Source organism: Furipterus horrens, unplaced genomic scaffold (genome assembly GCF_987537825.1).
Source record: "Furipterus horrens unplaced genomic scaffold, mFurHor1.1.pri manual_scaffold_11, whole genome shotgun sequence".
In the NCBI taxonomy this organism is placed as follows: Eukaryota; Metazoa; Chordata; class Mammalia; order Chiroptera; family Furipteridae; genus Furipterus; species Furipterus horrens.
Genome location: NW_028327181.1, coordinates 100,809,657 through 100,827,924, shown reverse-complemented (window position 1 = coordinate 100,827,924; position 18,268 = coordinate 100,809,657). Strand labels below are relative to the sequence as shown.

General features: G+C 66.0%; 4 protein-coding genes across 15 annotated transcripts; 2 read left to right on the top strand and 2 right to left on the bottom strand.

Moving 5' to 3' along the window:
• The first annotated feature begins 1,245 nt into the window (after positions 1–1,245).
• Positions 1,246–3,195, top strand: DCXR (dicarbonyl and L-xylulose reductase). Its single transcript, XM_090290759.1, has 8 exons — positions 1,246–1,370; positions 1,458–1,555; positions 2,051–2,205; positions 2,303–2,345; positions 2,421–2,520; positions 2,615–2,679; positions 2,778–2,895; positions 3,004–3,195. Exons 1-8 carry the CDS (start codon positions 1,319–1,321, stop codon positions 3,105–3,107), a joined length of 735 nt encoding a protein of 244 aa, XP_090146885.1. The 5' UTR covers positions 1,246–1,318; the 3' UTR covers positions 3,108–3,195.
• Positions 3,196–4,364: 1,169 nt separating this feature from the next.
• RAC3 (Rac family small GTPase 3) lies at positions 4,365–6,308 on the bottom strand. 4 transcript variants are annotated; one of them, XM_090292823.1, is made up of 6 exons: positions 6,198–6,304; positions 5,647–5,718; positions 5,407–5,524; positions 5,227–5,289; positions 4,619–4,778; positions 4,365–4,527 (listed from the first exon to the last, which is right to left on the bottom strand). In XM_090292823.1, exons 1-6 carry the CDS (start codon positions 6,209–6,211, stop codon positions 4,397–4,399), a joined length of 558 nt encoding a protein of 185 aa, XP_090148949.1. In that variant the 5' UTR covers positions 6,212–6,304; the 3' UTR covers positions 4,365–4,396. The 4 variants fall into 4 exon arrangements, with proteins under 4 accessions (XP_090148949.1, XP_090148947.1, XP_090148948.1 ...); XM_090292821.1 differs by having other exon boundaries at positions 6,177–6,262; XM_090292824.1 differs by having other exon boundaries at positions 4,405–4,527; positions 4,615–4,778; positions 6,177–6,307.
• Positions 6,309–7,052: 744 nt separating this feature from the next.
• LRRC45 (leucine rich repeat containing 45) lies at positions 7,053–13,812 on the bottom strand. 3 transcript variants are annotated; one of them, XM_090290459.1, is made up of 17 exons: positions 13,218–13,812; positions 12,662–12,723; positions 12,329–12,399; positions 11,895–12,073; positions 11,560–11,688; positions 10,541–10,653; positions 10,229–10,287; positions 9,938–10,015; positions 9,603–9,738; positions 9,438–9,515; positions 9,240–9,351; positions 9,061–9,131; positions 8,578–8,670; positions 8,343–8,435; positions 7,735–7,908; positions 7,514–7,661; positions 7,053–7,385 (listed from the first exon to the last, which is right to left on the bottom strand). In XM_090290459.1, the coding sequence occupies exons 1-17, from the start codon at positions 13,435–13,437 to the stop codon at positions 7,189–7,191; spliced, it is 2,013 nt and encodes a 670-aa protein (XP_090146585.1). In that variant the 5' UTR covers positions 13,438–13,812; the 3' UTR covers positions 7,053–7,188. The 3 variants fall into 3 exon arrangements, with proteins under 3 accessions (XP_090146585.1, XP_090146586.1, XP_090146587.1); XM_090290460.1 differs by having other exon boundaries at positions 7,735–7,905; XM_090290461.1 differs by lacking the exon at positions 8,343–8,435.
• Positions 13,813–13,954: 142 nt separating this feature from the next.
• CENPX (centromere protein X) lies at positions 13,955–17,542 on the top strand. Of its 7 annotated transcripts, none has more exons than XM_090290462.1 (5): positions 13,955–14,057; positions 16,509–16,560; positions 16,701–16,754; positions 17,005–17,093; positions 17,187–17,542. In XM_090290462.1, the coding sequence occupies exons 1-5, from the start codon at positions 13,970–13,972 to the stop codon at positions 17,333–17,335; spliced, it is 432 nt and encodes a 143-aa protein (XP_090146588.1). In that variant the 5' UTR covers positions 13,955–13,969; the 3' UTR covers positions 17,336–17,542. The 7 variants fall into 7 exon arrangements, with proteins under 7 accessions (XP_090146588.1, XP_090146590.1, XP_090146594.1 ...); XM_090290465.1 differs by lacking the exon at positions 13,955–14,057 and adding an exon at positions 15,517–15,823 and having other exon boundaries at positions 17,187–17,275; XM_090290464.1 differs by lacking the exon at positions 17,005–17,093 and having other exon boundaries at positions 13,972–14,057.
• Positions 17,543–18,268: the final 726 nt, after the last annotated feature.

Sequence of the window (18,268 nt, the reverse complement as noted above, 5' to 3'; positions counted from 1 at the left end):
TCGTGCGGCCTGGGTGGGTCCTTGCACGGCCTGTGCCTTCTAGAGGCGGAGTGTGGATGCAATGAGGCCTGGGGTGGCCCATCAGCTGAACTAGTGCAGGGCCCAACCCTGCACAAGGGGGCAGGACATGAGGGCCCGGGTGGGGCCCTCCAGGCAGTGGTGCCATTGGGCTGGGAAGGCACAGGGCACAGAGCAGGGCTGGCACCAGAGCTGGCTTGGGTTGGCCCAGCGAGGCTCCCAAGGCAAGTGAAAGGATTTAGACACCATTCTGGGGGCAAGGTAAAGCCCCTGAAGAGATCTAAGCAGGTGTGCCTTTCTAGAAGGGAAAGCTAGGGCCTGTCCCTCCCTCAGTCTGGCAGGCAGAGGTCAAGTCCAAGGTTAGGAGCAGAAAGCAGGTTTTGTCTGGCGGCTGGAGGTGTGGGGCACACCAAGACCAGGCCTGATGGGCGGACGTTCTTCGCCATCCTCCAGAAGCTTCTCCAGTCTGCCTCCCGGTGCCCCTGGCCACCTCCTCCAGCCTGTCCAGGTATCTGGGCCCAAAGCCCCAGGGGCCCCAGGAGTCCTGCAATCACCAGTCTCCTACCCCTGGCCACAGAAGGTCCTCAGGGCAGTGGTTCTGGATCTTCCTACATGACCCACAGAACCAAGAAACGTACCGGGAGCCAGTGCGCATGCCTACATATGTAGCTGACCCGAAGCCTCAGGAACCCGTGCTTGCCCTGGTGGGCCACCGCGCACCCCGATGACCCCAATCCTGTTCCTTCCTGTCCTAAAGTGCTGGTGGCCTCCTGTGGGCTGGCGGGGGGACTTGGGGTGTCAACGCCCTTTGAGGCTGAAGTGAACCTTCGTCGGCACTGGAGTCTTCTCCAGGCCGATTGGTTGTTGGTTGTCCGAACTCTTTCCTCCCGGGCACCGCGCGTGAGCCGCTCCGAGGGCTGCGGGAGGAGCGCGGACCTGCGATCCTTTGTGCCAAACTTTTCTTCTCAGAAATAAAAGAAACACGAGCACTAAGTCCTCCACGGTACTGACCGCCACATCTGTGTTTCGGTGACACTAACCCCCTCGGCGGGGAAGACGTGCTGGCGGGGACCCCGCTGGGGATGAAATCGCCGCTGAGCAGTTTGCCAAGCCCCGGCCCAGCGCCGGTGGGGTCCGGACTGTGGCGCCCACTCCTTTTGGCCAATCACCCCGCAGGTGGCGGCCATTAGACTGTCCCCGCCCCTGCCCGGGCCCCGCCCCTCCCGCGCTCACCCACCCGGCGTCCTCTGGGCACCGCTCGCACTTGGGCGGCCGGAGCACAGCGCTGGCCTGCGGCACCATGGAGCTGGGGCTCGCGGGTCGCCGGGCCCTTGTCACAGGGGCGGGCAAAGGTGGGCCGGCGCCCTGGGGCAGCCGGGCGGTCCAGGGAGGGCGGCTGGAGGGGGGGGGGCGTCCGCACTGAGCTGCGCTTCCCGCAGGCATCGGGCGCAGCACGGTCCAGGCGCTGCACGCGGCGGGGGTGCAGGTGGTGGCCGTGAGCCGGACCCAGGGCGACCTGGACAGCTTGGTCCGCGAGGTATAGGCGCCAGCGAGTCCTAGCCCAGCGGGCAGCGAGCGGGCGGGCCAGACGCTTGGGCGCCAGGCCCTGGGGCTGAGGAGGACCCTCAGCAACCTCTCCCAGGGCGCGCGGACTCCCTGGGCTCCCGAGTGGCCAAGAGAACGGCGACGCCCCCTGGGCTGAGAAGGAAGCAGAAATGGCTGCCTCGCAGGCCCCAGGCCAGAGGGCGCGGGGGAGGGGCAGGGAGGAAGTGTTCTGTCTGAGGCTCCTGGTCCTGAAGCTCGATGACCCTGGGGCCCCGTGAACTGCCCTCCCCTCTTCCTCAGCGGTCTGGGATTCTGAGCGCCGAGGAGGTGGCTGGCTCCTCTGGGTCCCTGACCCCTGGTTCCCAGTTAGTCTGAAAGGTCACTCACATCCAGCCCCCTCCCTTGGGGTCAGAAGCCGTGTGCCGTGCGCCTTTGCAGGGGGCATAGAAACCCTGATGGCTGTGCCCCTCCCGATGCATACCCGCAGTGTCCTGGCATAGAGACCGTGTGCGTGGACCTGGGCGACTGGGAGGCCACGGAGCGGGCGCTGGGCGGTGTGGGCCCCGTGGACCTGCTGGTGAACAATGCCGCCGTGGCGCTGCTGCAGCCCTTCCTGGGCGTCACCAAGGAGGCGTGTGACACGTGAGCCCACGGCGTGGGGGAACCCTGGGTCGGAGGGCCCCTCCCTGGCCACGGTGGTCTCCCCATCCCTGACCAGGGTCTGTCCGTCTGCCTCCAGCTCCCTCAGCGTGAACCTGCAGGCCGTTATCCAGGTGTCCCAGGTGAACAGCCTCCGGGGTGGGGTGGCAGTGGGTTGGTGACACTAGTTGTGCCTCACAGCCACTCTGCAATTCCAGATCGTGGCCCGGGGCTTGATCGCTCGCGGAGCGGCGGGCTCCATCGTGAACGTGTCCAGCCAGGCCTCCCAGCGGGCACTGGCTAACCACACCGTCTACTGTGAGCGAGCCCAGCTTCCCCCGCTCCCCGCCCCCCGCCCTCCCCCACAGCCTGCAGCCAGCCCAGGCTCCACTGACGCTGTCCCTCCTCACAGGTGCCACCAAGGCTGCCATGGACATGCTGACCAAAGTGATGGCTCTGGAGCTTGGGCCACACAAGGTGAGCCCGACTTGGGGGGGGGTGGCGCTCCCATCACGCAGCCTGCCTGCCCAGGGCTCCCCAGCCCACCTTGCTGACCCCCGCCTGTCTTGGCACAGATCCGTGTGAATTCAGTGAACCCCACCGTGGTGATGACAGCCATGGGCAAGGCCAACTGGAGCGACCCCCAGAAGTCCAAGACCATGCTGGATCGCATCCCACTAGGCCGGTTTGCCGGTGAGTCGGCCAGCTGCCCAGCTGGAGTTGCTCCAGGAGCTCAGGCGAGGGGTGGGAGGGAAGGATGCAGCCCCTTCGTGCAGGCCCTGAACCCCACCCTGCCCGCAGAGGTGGAGAATGTGGTGGACGTCATCCTCTTCCTGCTGAGTGACCGGAGCAGCATGACCACAGGCTCCATGGTGCCAGTGGATGGGGGCTTCCTGGCCACCTGATTCTCCGCCGCTCACACAGCCATACTCCACGCTGAAGCCAGCCTACCCCCCACCTCGGACCCCTCAATAAACACGGTTCTTCTGCCCAGCCTGCACCCTAACTGATTCCTAGGCTGCTGGCAAGTGGCCAGAAGATGCAGAGCTCAGGGCTGGGCGTGGAAATGAGTCCCAGGCAGGGAGATAGCCATTCAACATGTGTCCCAGGCCAGGTGGCAGCCTGGACCCCCTGCCTGAGATGTTCAGTCATGGCCAACTTGCCAGCAGAGGCTGAGAGGTGGGATCTTCCAGAGGTCGTAAGTTTCTATAGTTATTAATAATGGCTGTTTAACAACTGGGCCACAAAACCTCCTGAAAACCTCACAGCTGGCTCAGCAGACCAGTGAGTCCTCTCTGAGCGTGTCCTAACCACGTGTCTGCCTGGAGCTGTGCCCTGTGGCCTGAGGGGTGAAGTCCGAGCCCCTGGAACATGGCTCCTGGGCGCCCCCCCCCCACTGTTTCTGACTTCAGCAATGCCAGACTGTCCACTTGCTGTCCCTTGTCCCCTCCACACTGTCCTGACCTCGGCACTCTTGTCTACCCCAGTCCCTCTGCCTGGATGCCCTCCCTCCTGACTTCTTGCGTCTGTGCTCAGCTCGGTGTCCCCCAGCCACGGTGGTGGGGGAGGCTGCCCAAGTGGGGCTCCACAGCCATCAGGCCTATATCCCCATCAAACCTGGGAGGGCTGGAGCGAAGCCACCTCCATCCCCTGTGTGTGCCCCTCCCAGAGGCCCGAAGTCTGGGCTTCATCCAGAAGGGACTGAGTGCACTTGCTCCCACTTCGATCTGGGCCACCTTCTGGGACGGGGACAGTGCGGCAAGCTCTTCCCCTCTGCTTCTCTCACCCAGGGTGCAGGGTAGGCTCACCCCCTCTGTGCCGTGACTGGGGAGGCGGGGGCAGGCAGGGGTGAGCAGCAGGCAATGGTGGTGAAGAACCTTTATTGTATAAAATAAGAATGGGATGCCGCATCCGGGTGCATGAACAGAACCCCCTCCCCCCGTCCCCCACGCCAGTGAAGCCCAACCTGGGACTGAGCTAGACCCACCCCTGCAGCCTGAGGGGGAGACCCTGCTGCCTCCTGGCCTCCTGTTGGGGCCAGGGCAGGCGGGATCTGTGCCCCAACACAGGAGGCAGAGTGGCCAGGACCCCACTGCTGCAGCCCACCGCATGCTTCTTGCCCCCCCCCCCCACACCACCACCACACTCCCCAGGGCAGACTCGGCTGCAGACGCGGGCGGGCGCCCACGCAGCTCTAGAACACAGTGCACCTCTTCCCGGGCTTCTTCACGGGGGGTGGGCACAGCACGGCCCGGATGGCCTCGTCAAACACTGTCTTCAGGCCCCGCTGAGTCAGGGCTGAGCACTCCAAGTACTTGACAGAGCCTGGGGGGCATTGTGGGGGAGGGCAGTGAGGGAGGGGCGCAGGCGGGGTGCTAGCAGGTGCATCAGCGCCAGCCTGGCACGGCCCACTCACCGATCTCCCGGGCCATGGCCAGGCCCTGCGGGTATGTGATGGGCGCCAGCTTCTTGTCCCTCAGCCGCTCGATGGTGTCCTTGTCATCCCGGAGGTCCAGCTTGGTGCCCACCAGGAGGATGGGTGTGTGGGGGCAGTGGTGCCGCACCTCCGGGTACCACTGTGGGGACGGAGGCTCTGACCCCTACCTCTCCAGTTTCTACCCGAGCCTGTCTTGGAGCAGCCACGGTCCCCGGGGCGCCTAGGTTCACCCTCAGCCCTTCCTGCTCCATGGGTGACCACTAGGCTCATTGTGGGACAAAAGTACCCAGCAGGGAAGCTTCAGGGCCTATTAGGGCCTCCCAGCCAGGGCCCTTCCCTTCTCTGAGAGCCTTGCTCACCCGCCCCCCCGCCCCCCAGCCCTGTACCTCTTCACCCCGTTTCTCGCCCACCCCGCCACCACCACCTGCAGACCCCACACCGAGCAGAACAGGCATTTCCTCTGCCTACAAAAGACAGTTGCCTCTGCAAGGTCTTCAAGCCAGAGACCCTGTCACACCAGGGCAAGTCCTCTGGGCACCCCCAGCCTTGCCCTCGGACAGAGCCCCGCCATCCCCGTGCCACCCTACCTTGGCTCGAACATTCTCAAAGGAGGCTGGGCTCACCAAGGAGAAGCAGATCAGGAAAACGTCCTGGGAAGGGGGGGCCCAGGTGGAGGTGGGCACGGAGGCCCCTGTGTTCCCCACCCACCCCAGGAGCTCAGGGACCCCGGGCCACCCTGCCCCTCGGGCTGGCCCAGCGCCACCTACAGTCTGAGGGTAGGAGAGCGGCCGCAGCCGGTCGTAGTCCTCCTGCCCCGCGGTGTCCCACAGCCCCAGGTTGACCGGCTTCCCGTCCACCATCACGTTGGCAGAGTAGTTGTCGAAACTGCAGCGGCACAAGGTAGGGTCGGCCTCTGCCTTGGGGTCTCCGGCCCGCGCAGGACTGGGGCTCTGTCACTCCTCGTCCCCACCTGCGAGCCCAGACCACGGCCCCCCGGCCCTGCTCACACGGTGGGGATGTACTCTCCGGGGAAGGCGTTGGTCGTGTAGCTGATCAGCAGGCAGGTCTTCCCCACGGCGCTGTGGACGGAGGGCAAGCCCACGTTGCTCCCAGGCCGCCTCAGCCCCCCTGCCCGGGAGGGACAGCCCCCTCGCATAGAGCCACAGGCCAGGTTAGCGGGCCGGGGTGGGGACTGGGGTCCCAGCGCAGCGGGGCTGCAGCGACCTAGGTCTGGGGGAGGAGGACCGGGCAGGCAGGCCTCCGGGGCGGAGCGGTGGGTGCGGGCTGGGGGGCGCAGAGCCCCCACCACCCCGGGGAGGGAGCGGCCGGCTGAGGACTCGGCCCAGGTGAGAGGCCTGGCCACCACCCCACCCCCACGCCCCGGGAGCCAGGCTGCAGGCGGGACGGCAGCATCAGGTGGGCCTGGCTGGAGGCCTCCCGCCGCTAGCCTGGACCCCGCCCCACCGCGCCCGCTGCCCACCGCACCCCCAGCCACGCGGGCCTGCGCGCCGCCCACGGCTTCGCGCCGCACACTCACCCGTCCCCGACCACCACGCACTTGATGGCCTGCATGGGCGCGGGCCGGGCGGGCGCGGCCGCCAGCGAGCTGCGGAGAAATGTCCGCGCCGCAGCGGCCGCGGACCCGAGCCGAGCGCCGAGCCGAGCGGCCGGAGACAGCCGAGCACCGCCGAGCGCCGGGCGCGGAGACAGCCGAGCGCGGCCGGCGCGGGGCGCGGGCTTTCCTGAGAAATCTGCTGGGGGCAGGACCCGGCGCCCACCTCCGCAGCCTGTCTCGGAGCCCCGGGTCCCCCCACCGCGCTGTGGTTAGGTGCGAGGATCGGCGCACCGTTCTCCCTGCTGCCCAGGGTGACCCCGGCCAAGGGGCAGCGCAGGCGGGCGACTCCCGCCCACCTGCACATGCGTGAGGGGTCTGTGTGCACGTGGCAGCCTCTAGGAAGACCACTCCCAGGCCCGCCCACCCACCCTCCAACCAGGAGACAGCAGGTGAGCTCCGTGTCTGCAACCAGCAGTCTGGCGAAGGAGGGCGGCCCCAGCCTGTCGCGCCTGCCCCACCTGGCAGCAGTCCGTTAGGGGCGCCCAGCAGCCCCTGGAGGGGCTTCCCTGCAGGGCACAGCACGTCTGACAGCCGCCGGCTGACGTGAAGGAAAGGCCCAGAGCCCAGCATGTGTCACCGAGTGCAAAAGTTCTTTATTTCAAAGCACCCCTGGGAGCGGTGAGCACCTGTTGTGTTCACGGCCACACTGGAAAAGGCGCCTGTGAACCGGGGGGGGGGCTGGGGGAGCTCAGGCTCCGCCCCCCGAGATGTCCTTCCATCACGGTCCATTTTCTCAGGCGCATCCGTGTCTGGGGTGAGACGGAGGGCTGGGGAAGAGGCTGGGGCCACCCCCACCAGCCCGGAGTGGGCTGCAGCAGCCGGGGGCCGACCCACCTTGGCACCGACTGTTCAGGTCACCAGCTGTGCCCCCACCCTGGTGGCCTGTGCCTGGAGAGCCACCTTCTTGCCACTGCTGCCGTCCCTCTGCCTTCCCTCACTTTTGGGGGCTCAGGGCCTTCAAGGGGGACCCCTGCACGTAAGCCAGGACTGCACTTTGCAGGAAGCTGGCCCTCTGGGCCTCCTCCTCGCGGATCCGGGCTATCTCCGCCTCCCGGAGTCGCAGCCGCTCCCGGACAGAGGCCGTCTCGCTCTCCCTGTCCAGCAGCGCCGCCCGGTGGTCACTCGCCATCACTGCGGGGGAGGAAGGGACGCTGAGCACCCTCCAGAGGACCAGACACACCCAGCCCAGGCCTGGCTCAGCCCTCGGCCAGCCACAGCGAGACACGGTCGCGAGAGCCAGGGGCGGGGGCTCGGCTCACCTTTTAGCTGGCGCTCCAGGGCTGCCACCTTCTCTTTCAACGCCTCCTGGGCTGTCAGCTCGGCCTGCAGGCGGCCGTTCTGCTCCTGCAGCTCCACCCGCACCCTGGTCACCTCAGCCACCTTTTCTTGGTCCTTGTTACTCAGCTCCTGCCAGGTATGGTAGGTGAGGTGGCGGCCGGGGGCCAGAGGCAGCCCCAGGAGCCCTCGAAGCGCCCGCTACCTGCTGCAGCTCCTCCAGGCGCCGCCTCAGGCCGTCCAGCTGCAGGCCCAGCTGGCTGGCCCGGGCCTGGGCTTCGGCCACCGCCTGCCTCTGCTGCAGGCAGGTGCTCTGCGCCTCGTCCCGCGCCTGCGCCAGCAGCCGCAGCTTCTCCTCCAGGTGCGCCAGGCGCTGCTGCTGTGGGTGCCAGGGGCTGGTGAGCACCAGGGCCTGAGGCCGGCCTGCTGCTTCCAGGGGTGTGGCCTGACTCCGCAGGTGAGGGGTGACCCCCTCCTCCGACCACCGGGGCAGCTTTTATTAGCAACTTGGGAAGTGCACCTTTGCTTATCACGTTTATTCCAACTCATTCAAGCTGAGCCCCTGCCTGGCTCCCCGGCCTCGCCCCCCAGGCCAGCTCCATCCTCCGGTGCACCCACAGCCAAAGCCCTCCCGCACCTCGGGGATGGACAACGCTGGCTCTCTGCGGGGGCCCGATGTGGGGCCGACTCTTCCCCACCCCCTGGACCCTGGAACTCCTGTCCCCTCGCCTCCCTCGGCCCCCATCTCCCTTGGCGGAGCCCACCTCAGGCCGCTCCCTGAGGGGTGCTGGGAGGCCAGGGCTGTGGGCTCACCTCCTCCAGGCGGGCTTGGTTCCTGGCCTTGATGAGCTCCTCCTCGGCCTGGCTGCGTTCGCTGAGTGCCAGTGCCTTTGCCCGGCTCAGCTCCTGCAGCACAGACACAGACACCCACTGGGCCTATGCTCACTAGGCCAGGGAGCCCCCAGGTCACCTTACTAGGTCTGTCTGGTCTCATGGGGGTCTCCAAGGGGGAGGTGATGAGGCTGAGACCTGGCTAGCACGCACTCACCTCCTCCAGGGACAGCCGCGCAGCCTCCAGCCTCTGTACCCTCTCCTGCATGGCCCTCTCGCTCTCCTCCAGGTGGCGAGTCATATGCTCCACCTGCCCAGGTGCAGGGTGGGGACACGGTTGTCAGCCTGGCGCTCCAGCCTTCCCCGCAGGGGGTCCCAGCCCTGGGAGGCATGCACATCTCGGGGGCCCTGTTCCTTCCAAGGGGCTGCCCCCAGCGGCTTCCCAGGAAGCAGAGATGGAAGGCACGTCCCAGTGCCACCCCCTAGAGGCACACAGAGCACAGGACAGTCTGCGCCGTGGCCCCAGTGCAGTTGGGGTCCCTTCAGGAGGCCTTGCTGGGGCTGGTGGAGGACCGCCACCCAGCACCCTGAGGTGGGTGAGGGGAGCCTGGCCAGGGCTGTGCAGTGGGGACACCAGGCCACACCAAGGCATCTGCAGGCCCCACCCGAGAGGACAGTGGGCAGAGCCACAAGGAGGCACCTCCTTGACACGCAGCTGCTCCAAGTCCTCCAGGCTCTGCCGAGACCGTCTCTTCTCCAGTTCCAGGCGCTCTGGGAGCACAGGAGAAGGCATGGAGTGGCTCCTCCGGGGTCCCTTGTTCCCAGGACCCCCGCCTGCCTGCCCTGGGCTCCTGCCCCCAGGCCTCTGCACGTGCTCACCCTCAGCCTGGACAGCCCGCATCTTCAGCTCAGCCGACGTGTTGGTCAGCTCCTGCCTGGTCAGGAACAGTTTGTCCTGTTGTGATTTCACTTTACGCTCCAGCTCGTCCACCTGGGAGGATGGCACTGTGGGAGGGAAGCTCTGGCCCAGGCCTGTGCCCACTCAAGCTCCCGGGGGCCTGGCCCCGCACCCCATACCTGGTTTCGCAGAAGCAGGTTCTTTTCGTTGGCAGCAGACAGGTCCCTGAGCAGCTTAGACTCCCGCTCTGCAGCCTCCTAGGAGCGAGATGGGGAAGGGCACCACAGATTGGCCACCTGCCATCACAGCCACCTGCCTGTTCTTGTCCAACCCTGTCCACCCACCTGCTGTGCAAGCTTGTTCTCCTTGGCCTGCCTCTGAACCAGGTTCCGCTGTTCCTGCTCTGCAGTGGCCAGGAGCATCCCCAGGTCCTGGACCTTCTGCTCCGACAGAGCCAGGGTGGCCTCAGTCATCTGCAGCCTGCAAGGAGGGAAGGGCCCAGCCTGCCCTAGTCCACCTTCAGCCTTACAATAGCCTCCTGTTCTCACTTTTGCCAGGCCACTATTCACTGCCTCCAAGAAGACTTCCAGGGTTACCACCCAGCCATTTCCTGCATTTACTTTATACGCAGGAACTTGGGTCCTTGTGTGTACCCCCTTCCCGTTCTCCATCTGCTCACTTGGCCTTGAGGGCATTGATGATGGAGTGCCTCTCATCCAGGGCTTCCTGAAGCTGTCCCACACGTGCTGCCGCTGTCCTGTGGGCAGAGAGGAGGGTCCGAGGAACCCAGCCACCAGAGCGCTCCCAGCCCCCAGCAACCTTGAGCCAATGTCTTCGGAAAGCACACACTACGCCCTCATCCGTGGGCAGGTGACAAGGCTCAGGTTAGGGCACCCGTGAGGCCAGAGATAAAACCCAAGCCCCGGGCACCCTGGCTGAGCCCCAGTTCTGTATTCTGCGTCTCGCTCACCTGCTGCTCCTGGCCATCTCCTCTCGCTGTGTATCGATAGTCTCCATCAAGTCCAGAAACTGGGGACAGAGACGGCCAGCGCCCTGTTAGGGCCTGGCCCCTGCCCACTCCTGCTGGGCAGGAAGGAGCGGGGACACCCACCAAGGTGCAGAAGGGTGGCTCCCACACAGGGGAAGCCTGCTCACCCCACCAGAGGGGGTCAGACCAGGAAACCAGCATCTGGGCCTGGTGTCAGATGCCTGGAAGGTCCAGGGGCCAGAGCAAGGAAGATGGCCGGGGAGGGGCGGGGGCGGGAGGCAGCACCATCCTCACCTGCTTGGACTTCTCTTCCTGGAGGTGCCGCACCTCCTTGCTGAGCACCCGGGCACGGGCCTGGTTCTCCCGGAAGGTGGCCTCCCGGTCCTGGTTGTGGTCCATGGCTTGCTCTGTGGGAAGAAGCTGGGTGACCCATCAGGGGCTGCTGAGCCTCTCGAGGCTGTCAGCCCAGCCTGCTGAGCTCGGAAACCAGGGGTCTGAGAATCAGGACTGTGCGAGGCCATGTGCCACCCCACAGTCGTGAGACCCCCAGGGCACTGGGGGTGAAGGGCTGCAGCATGGCTGTGGGGCAACAGCGGGGTCAGGAGCCCAGGAGGCGCCAGGTAAGTGGTGGGGGACACACATGGAGAGGGGAGTTTGCCCTGCATCCCCAAGGTCAAAGGTCACTGTGTGACTTTTAAGAGGTGAATGCTGTGTTTAGCTCCTATATTCTAGAAAGACCCAGGCAGCGTCTGGAGAAGGACCAGCCAGAAGTGGCTGTGGTGTCGGAGGTGACTCTAACAGCTGGGGTGACCCAGAGGCAGCCCAGGAATGAAGAAGCCGGAGACGACACAGACCAGGCACACCCAGCAGGAGGTGGGGAGCTTTGCAGGGTTCCAGCCCAAGCGCGGGCCCTCGGGTGGCTGGTGGGACAAGGAACTAACTACAGGGGTGACAGAGGGCTCTGCTGGGCCTGGGGCCGAGGCACCAGCACCACTGATGGGAGGGGACCGTGGAGGTGGTGGCTTGGACCTGGTGGCCCCGCTCCCACATGGCTCACATGCATGGCCACAGACTTGGGGGTGACTGGGGCACGAGGAAGCAGCATGGCCGCCAGGGCAAGGCCCCACGCCACGCTGCCACCGCTACCCCGTCTGGGAAATAAGCGACCGCACTCTGGGGGTCTAGGAGCTGTATGAGCGGTTTCTGGAGTGGCTCCTGCTGTTTTTAATCTAGGCTGCCATCGGGACGCCCCCCTCCACCACCACCAGAGACTGGGCCTGTCACAGGAAGTCAACTTTACACTGTGTCCTCACCCACGGCTCTGAGGACATCGCTGGGGACGTTGTTCCCAGCCAGCTCCAGCCTCCGCAGGGTTCTGTTGCTGGGGAGACAGTTCACCAGGGCCCGGCCCCCCAGAAGGCCGATGTTGTTCCAGCGCAGGTCTGGAAGGAAACCTCTTGTCACCGGGGGAGCTGGCCTAGCCTGATGCTTCCTTTGGGGGGTGGTCACCAACAGAGCAGGAGCCGGTGTGGCTCGCCCTTCCTTCCCACCCTGGCCCAGGGCTTCAGGGGCAGGACAAAAAAGAGTACGTATCAGGATGGCTGAGGGAGCAAGGTGCTTGGCCAAGGTGGCCATCCTGGTGCCTCACCCAGCTGCTGGAGGCTGGTGTTGCTCTTCAAGGCCAGGGCCAACTCCTCCGCGCCCTGGTGGCTGATCTGGTTGTTGCGGAGGTCCAGCTGCCGCAGGACACCATTGCCCGCCAGAGCCTGGCAGAAGGTGGCGAAGGCATCATCCCATGTACCCAAGTTGTTCCACTCCAGGGTGAGGCTGGAGGATGGATGGGAGTCAGGTTCGCGGCCTGAGGAGCACCCTGCTCCCGTGCTTGAGGAAGGCGCAGGCCTGGGGGTCTCTGGCAGGAAGTCTGCAGCTATGGAACTTGTACCCGCCTAATTCCCGCAGATGGACAGGAAACATGGACCCCCGGCCGGAAGGTGTAAACGCTCAGGGGTCAGAAGTCAGCCCATGGGCAAGCCCTGACCGGGGTGGAAGAGGATGAGGGTAGGGGCATGGGTGGCACCTCACCTCTGAATGGACCTGTTCTGTCGGAGGAGTTTCCCCAGAGCCTCGGCCCCTGTGGCCTGAAGGTTGTTGCCCTAGGACAGGGAGAGGCAGACCGTTTGTCCTGGCATCCAGCACACCCCACAGGGTCCCGGTCAGATCACGGCACAGAGACCAGGCTCTGCAGAGAAGGTGAGGCCTCCTGGTGCCCGAGCTTGCTCAGTGCGACATTCCACCCCCAGGGCACACTCACGCGGGAGACTGCCAGAAAACAGGCTTACAGACTCCGGCCACTGCACAGACCCCAGGTCACAGAGACACCCATGTCCTTCCCCCTCTCGTGGCAGGTTCCCTCACCTTCAGATCCAGAAGCCGCAGGACGGTGTTGGCACACAGCCCCTGGAGCAGCAGGGTGGCCCCTATAAGGCGACAGGGCAGTCACACTCTGTCCCTAGAGCCTGGACTCTCCCGATGGGCCCCATCTTGGGACACCTCCCCGGACACGTGGGAGGGACGGCAGTCCCAGTGGCCCCACCACAAAGCGCATCAGGTTGGAGACGCCTGGACGACCTCAGCCCAGCCTGAAGCCAGGCCCCCAATGCTCATGCTCACCAGCACCCTGGGGCTCTCCCGAGGCTTCTCTGGGACCAGGAGACCCTGCCCTCTGCTCTCAGGCTTCAAGAAGGGACCCTGCTGCTCGATTTCACTACAGAGCCCAAGAGGGCGAACCTCCCGAACAGACCGGTGGGACGGAGCTCTCTGTCCAGGGCTCAGGACCCGCGTGAGCAGCCCTGGAGCAGCGGGCAGACGCGACAAAGCAAGGGGAGGCCGCCCCGAAGCATAGGGCCTGACACCGCCCGACTCTGAGGCTGCCAGGGCTGCCTGGCCGCTCCCGGCCCTCGGGCCCACCCACCTTCCTGGCTCAGCATGCAGTCGCTGAGCACCAGCTCCGTCAGCTGCGCCTCCTCCCGCAGCAGCTCGCCCAGGGCCCTGCAGGTGTCCAGAGTCAGGCTCTGCGCGGCCAGGTCCAGCCGGCCCCGTGGTGCCGCGTGCAGCTGCCGCAGCACCGTCTCCTGGGGTTCGGCCCCGCTCTCCCTGCACAGCCGGCTGTAGGAGCGCTGCAACCCCTCCATGGCCCTGGGCGGCCGGGGCTGCTTGCCTCGCGGCCCGGCTGCTCTCCCTGCGGGCCGACGGAGGACCCCGGCGGCCCCGTGGGGAGCACCACGGGCCCGGGTCCGGCCTCCGCAGCTGAGGAACCAGGAACAAACTTGAGTGCGTTCTACAGGTGGAAGGCCCCAGGAGGTCGGGGGTGATCCCGGGAACCCCCGAGCATACGGCCGGCGCAAGGACGAGGACCCCTTGGCGGTGGGTGCCCCCGCGGCGGGGCCGGCGCGGGCGTCTCCTCTATCCCGGGTCACTGCCCTAGCGCCGAGGATTCTCGGGGCCCGCTGTTGCCTGCGCGGCCGCCACGGCGCCTCAGTATCCAGGAGGAACAGGGAAGGGCTGGTGGAAACTACGACTCCCAGGAGGCTTTGCGGAGAAAGCGCGCTCGACACTGACCAATGAAGGCAAGGGGGCGGGCGCACGCCTGGGGAGGAGCCAAGGCAACCCGCTCCGTACCCACTGAGAGGAGCAGGGGCGGGCCTGCAGACGGCGCGCTCCGGCATGATTGGATGGAGGCGCGGGGGCGGGGCTCCGAGGAGGGCGCGCCGCGGCCGCAGTCATGGAGGCACAGGGTACGTGCTTCCGGAAGGTGAGCGGGGCTGGTCGCTGGGGGCTGCGGGGGTCAGGAGGCACCCAGCGGATGGCGCAGTGGGGACACCACGACTGGGCCTTACGTGTGACCACGTGCGCGTGCGCGCCCTTCGCCTTTCGGGGTGGGGTCCCGGGGCCGGGGAGCGGACCCTGGACAGAGGCGGGCGTCGCGTCGGCGGGAATGAGCGGGGGGCTCGGGAGGGAGCCCTGGGCCCGCACCGCCGCTCGCCCTGCTGCTGGGGATCCGGTGGGACTGTCCCTAAACCGCTTAGCGTAGAGCACCGGTCCGCCCCGCGCGCTGGTGCTGGCACGTCACTGCAGAGCCGGACGTTCCCTTGCCTGTCGCCTGTCGCCTGTCGCGCGGGCCCTGGGCTTCCGGCTCACCCGAGCCGGCACCACCTGTTTGTTTAAGTTCGGTCTGATGTCCGGCGGCGCGGGGCCTCTACAGGGGCTTCCTCGGGAACGCGCGGCACGGTCAGGACTGCCACATGCGCTCAGGTTCACGCGCGAAACGCTCACTCGCCCCGGGAGACGGGCACTAGCGCTCTCCCCGGTCACCAGCGGGGAGGCCGAGGCAGAGTGGGGCTCTCGGCCTCTGCTCTGCACCGCGCGAACACGGCTGGCGCTGCGACTGGTGCGTGAGTCGCGCCGTGTTGCTTTGCCCGGAGGCGAGGAGGCCCTGAGCCCTTGAGTCGGGAAGGCACACCGGGAGGGCCTGGGGCCTTTGTGACCTGGGGCTCGGCCCCTCGTGAGCACTTCTGAGCCCCTTCAACCCCCAGTGGAGGTTTCAGCGGAGGCATGGCGGGCTCCTCTCTGGTTCCCCTGCCTCAGGCCTCCCTTCTCCTTTATCTCCCAGGACCGTGGCTCTGCCCTGGCCCGGAGGGTTAATCAGTCACCTAAAGGGGCAGTCGCTGAGGCAAGGGTGGTTGTGAGGATCCCCTCATTGTAACAGCCGGAGAGGGGAGCACAGGGCTGGCCAGCCTCCACTGGGCCAGCCTGGACGGCTCCGGAGTCCGCCAGCCAAGGGCTCTGGCTGAGCTGGGGTTGTGGCCAGTGTCCGCGAACGGGCTGCCCTGGGTGAGGGTAACGGGCTCTGCTGCCCTCTTGGAGCAACGGCTGGATGCATCCCAGGTCCCGTCCTGCCCTCCAATACCTGTCTCTGCCTTGTTTAGGGAGCTGCCACTCCCTGCTGGTGCTCATCCCTGTGGTTACTGGGACCGCTCCTCGCAGCAGACCCCTCTGCAGCAGTGGGGCTGATTTAGCTCTTCCTGGGGGTCTGGGAGCGGTGGGGCAGTAGAGCCTTCTGGGTCTTTCCTGGTACCTTCCTGGTAAGCAGCAGGAAGGACCAGCAGGTGGCACCAAGCTCCAAGGTCACTGTTGGGAGGTTGAGGCTGCCTAGGGTTCCGCTAGTGACCGATGGTAAGTTCTTACCCTTCTGAGCTTGGGCCCTGTCCGCTCCCGGGCTCTGCTGAACTGCACTGAGTGAGGCAGTGCCCCCTCCCATGGCTGAGGATGGAGGCCTGGAAGTCCCCAGCTCACCGTCCCCAAAGGGACACCCTGTTCCATGTCTGAGCTCTTGGACACCAGCTACTGCTGTTCTCCCGCCTCCGCGGGCGCTCTGCTGGCCTCTGGTTCGCAGCCTTCGCTGGCCGGCCCTTACTCTGGGCAGGCTGGCATAGTCCACCCCATGTTGCCATGCCCCGGACTCCACCGACTCTGACCTCTGCAAAGCTGCATGGGTGTCTGATGTGTGTCCCTCACTCAGTGAGTCCCAAGCTGAGCTCCCCAGTCTCTGGCCCCCAGAACCTGTCTCCATCCACAGTCCCCATCTCTGCAAAGTACCCCATCCTCTGCAGGCTCAAGCGCCCATCTTGAATCTTGGCCTGGACCCACCCGCGTCCCATCCCTGTCAGAGCATCCTGAAGATACACCCCGGCTCTGTTCCCTGCCCATGGCCTCGCCCAAGTCAGCACTGCAGATCACAGCACCCATCCTGTTACAGGACGATTCCTTTTGGCATCTCAAGTTGTAGGCCCAGGGAGGGACGGTGGGTAGAGCTGACCAGCACCCGGAGGAAGGTCTGCCACAAGCCACGTGGCAGTGGCAGCACACACAGCCCTGTGGAGGGGTCCACAGCAGGGTGGTGCCTCGGCCCAGGAGTGGGTGAAGCGTGAGGCTGCTGTGATTCCAGCCAAATGAGTCCCAGGGGTGGGGGCAGGCACCTGGGCTTCCCCCACCTGTGTCCAGCTTCTTTCTCGGAGGCACCCACAGGGCTTTTCCCCCCACCTACCACCCCCCCACCCCCCACTGGGAGAGGCCCCAGGGGACAGAGGGTGTTTAGGCCAGAAATCCCAACCCCTCCCCATCCAGAACAAAATGCCTAAGGAGTGCGCAGCATGTGGTGGGGCGGGGGCAGGGCCGGCGAGTCACTGTCCTGCTGGTCTTCCAGGAGCTGGTGAGCAAGCTGCTGCACCTGCATTTCAAGGACGACAGGACCAAAGGTGCGGACACCAGCCTGGGGTGGGCATGGCGGACAGGGCTGCCACTCTGCATGGGCCACTGGGCGAGCAGGAGCCAGGATGGGATTGGGGGCGGCAGGAGAGGGCATGCCGTGACCTGTTCCCTCCACTCCACCTCGCAGTCAGTGGGGATGCGCTGCTGCTCATGGCCGAGCTGCTGAAGGTCTTTGTCGTGGGTGAGCCAAGGCCCTGGGCATGGGGTTCCACTTGTACTTCCTCTCCCAGGACAGTTGTCCCCATTTCCCCACCAGCACCCTTTAGGCCGTGTCCCTGGGAAGCTCCATTTCAGGGGCTGCCCCTCAGCCTGCTGAGCTGCAGGCAGGGGGTTGAGGGGTGGGGCGGGGATTGTTGCACTGAGGTCCAGGGGACTCAGGGTTCGAGCCCTCCAGCCTTGTCCACCTCTCACTCCCCCCCATGTTGCGGCAGAAGCGGCCGTCCGTGGCATCCGGCAGGCCCAGGCAGAGGACCTGGCCTGTGTGGGTGTGGACCAGCTGGAGAAGGTGCTGCCCCAGCTGGTAGGTGGCCCCCTCCCACCCCGCGGGAGCTGGGCCACTGCGTGGGTGTGCGTGGTGGGCTTGTGCTCAGGAGGCTGTCTCCTCCCTCAACAGCTCCTGGACTTCTAGGGACTCCCACCCTCACGGAGGCCACCTGGTCCCCTCACGACGCAGCCCAGTGTCCACGGGTCATCTGTGGCTTCTGCCTTCAGACAGAAGAGGCCCACAGGTCCCATTGTCCCTCATGTCCTCTGCCCTGCTGACCACCACATGCAGCTGAAGGACTGCTGCGCGGGAGCCAGGCCCACGGCAGGCCACAGCAGTGTGGCACAAGTGGGGACAGTGTCCTCTGCCAGCAAGCTGAGCTGTGCTGCGCAGTTGGGTGTGTCACTTCCTAACCGTGGGATGCCCCCTCAGCTGTGCATTTGTTCTCACAGAGCAGCGTCAATAAATCAAAGCTGCCCCTCCCAGGCAGTCTGTGTGGCCTTCACCACCCAAAGCAGCTCCCCCACCCATCCTGGTGGGACAAGGGCAAAGCCGAGAAAGGACAGAGCGCAGGCGTGTGTGTGCACCCGGTGTGGGGCCAGCCTGGGGCGGGGGGCCGAGCCCTCGGACGTGCCACTCACTGGGACGGTGCTCTTGCTGCGGGGGCCTGGCTGTGGGTTTGCCACTTGGCCGCAGGTGAGCCCTGAAATATCTCAGGCCACGCCCACCTCACACTGCCGCGTGGGACCCCTAGAGGCTGGGTCTGGGGGCCTCTGGCTGCCTTTAGATGCTCAGTGGCCTCCAGGGCCCAGCTCCAGCACATGGGGCCCGGCCACCCCCAACCTCACCCTCCCACCCTGCAGCACCCACCTCCCTTTTATTCCAAGAACTGCTTTGACAGTGCCCAGGATGGGATACCCAAAGGGCTCTAGGCCCAGTGACTGCAGCCGTGGAGCCACACAGCACATGGCCCTCTGAGGAGGCCCATCCAGGTGGGAAAACCCTGAGCCAGCCTCCCACCACCAACCCTGCGGACAGTGTGGGTCAGGGGACAACCCCTTCATCCCTAATTTGGTCCTGCTGGCCCTTTCCTGCACCCCTTCCCCGCCTCTGCCCCCCACCCCCTCGGGGAGTCTAGGCTTCAAAGCGCTGGGAGCATGTGGAAGTAATTAGACCTGAAGGGAGCGCCTGGCGAGGAGTGCCAGACCCTG

Excerpts from the sequence above, each read along its gene's own strand:
- RAC3 (XM_090292822.1), bottom strand. The coding sequence starts at position 6,211 with ATGCAGGCCATCAAGTGCGTGGTGGTCGGGGACGG. Across the intron at positions 5,719-6,176 it reads TGCGTGGTGGTCGGGGACGG|CGCCGTGGGGAAGACCTGCC; the intron begins GTGAGTGTGCGG and ends CTCCGTCCACAG. Across the intron at positions 4,779-5,226 it reads TTGAGAATGTTCGAGCCAAG|TGGTACCCGGAGGTGCGGCA; the intron begins GTAGGGTGGCAC and ends CCGTCCCCACAG.
- DCXR (XM_090290759.1), top strand. The coding sequence starts at position 1,319 with ATGGAGCTGGGGCTCGCGGGTCGCCGGGCCCTTGTCACAGGGGCGGGC. Across the intron at positions 1,556-2,050 it reads TGGACAGCTTGGTCCGCGAG|TGTCCTGGCATAGAGACCGT; the intron begins GTATAGGCGCCA and ends GCATACCCGCAG. Across the intron at positions 2,346-2,420 it reads CCGTTATCCAGGTGTCCCAG|ATCGTGGCCCGGGGCTTGAT; the intron begins GTGAACAGCCTC and ends CTGCAATTCCAG.
- LRRC45 (XM_090290459.1), bottom strand. The coding sequence starts at position 13,437 with ATGGAGGGGTTGCAGCGCTCCTACAGCCGGCTGTGCAGGGAGAGCGGG. Across the intron at positions 9,516-9,602 it reads AGAACAAGCTTGCACAGCAG|GAGGCTGCAGAGCGGGAGTC; the intron begins GTGGGTGGACAG and ends TCTCGCTCCTAG. Across the intron at positions 7,386-7,513 it reads CCTGGAGCGCCAGCTAAAAG|TGATGGCGAGTGACCACCGG; the intron begins GTGAGCCGAGCC and ends CCTCCCCCGCAG.
- CENPX (XM_090290462.1), top strand. The coding sequence starts at position 13,970 with ATGATTGGATGGAGGCGCGGGGGCGGGGCTCCGAGGAGGGCGCGCCGC. Across the intron at positions 14,058-16,508 it reads AGGGTACGTGCTTCCGGAAG|GAGCTGGTGAGCAAGCTGCT; the intron begins GTGAGCGGGGCT and ends CTGGTCTTCCAG. Across the intron at positions 16,561-16,700 it reads CAAGGACGACAGGACCAAAG|TCAGTGGGGATGCGCTGCTG; the intron begins GTGCGGACACCA and ends TCCACCTCGCAG.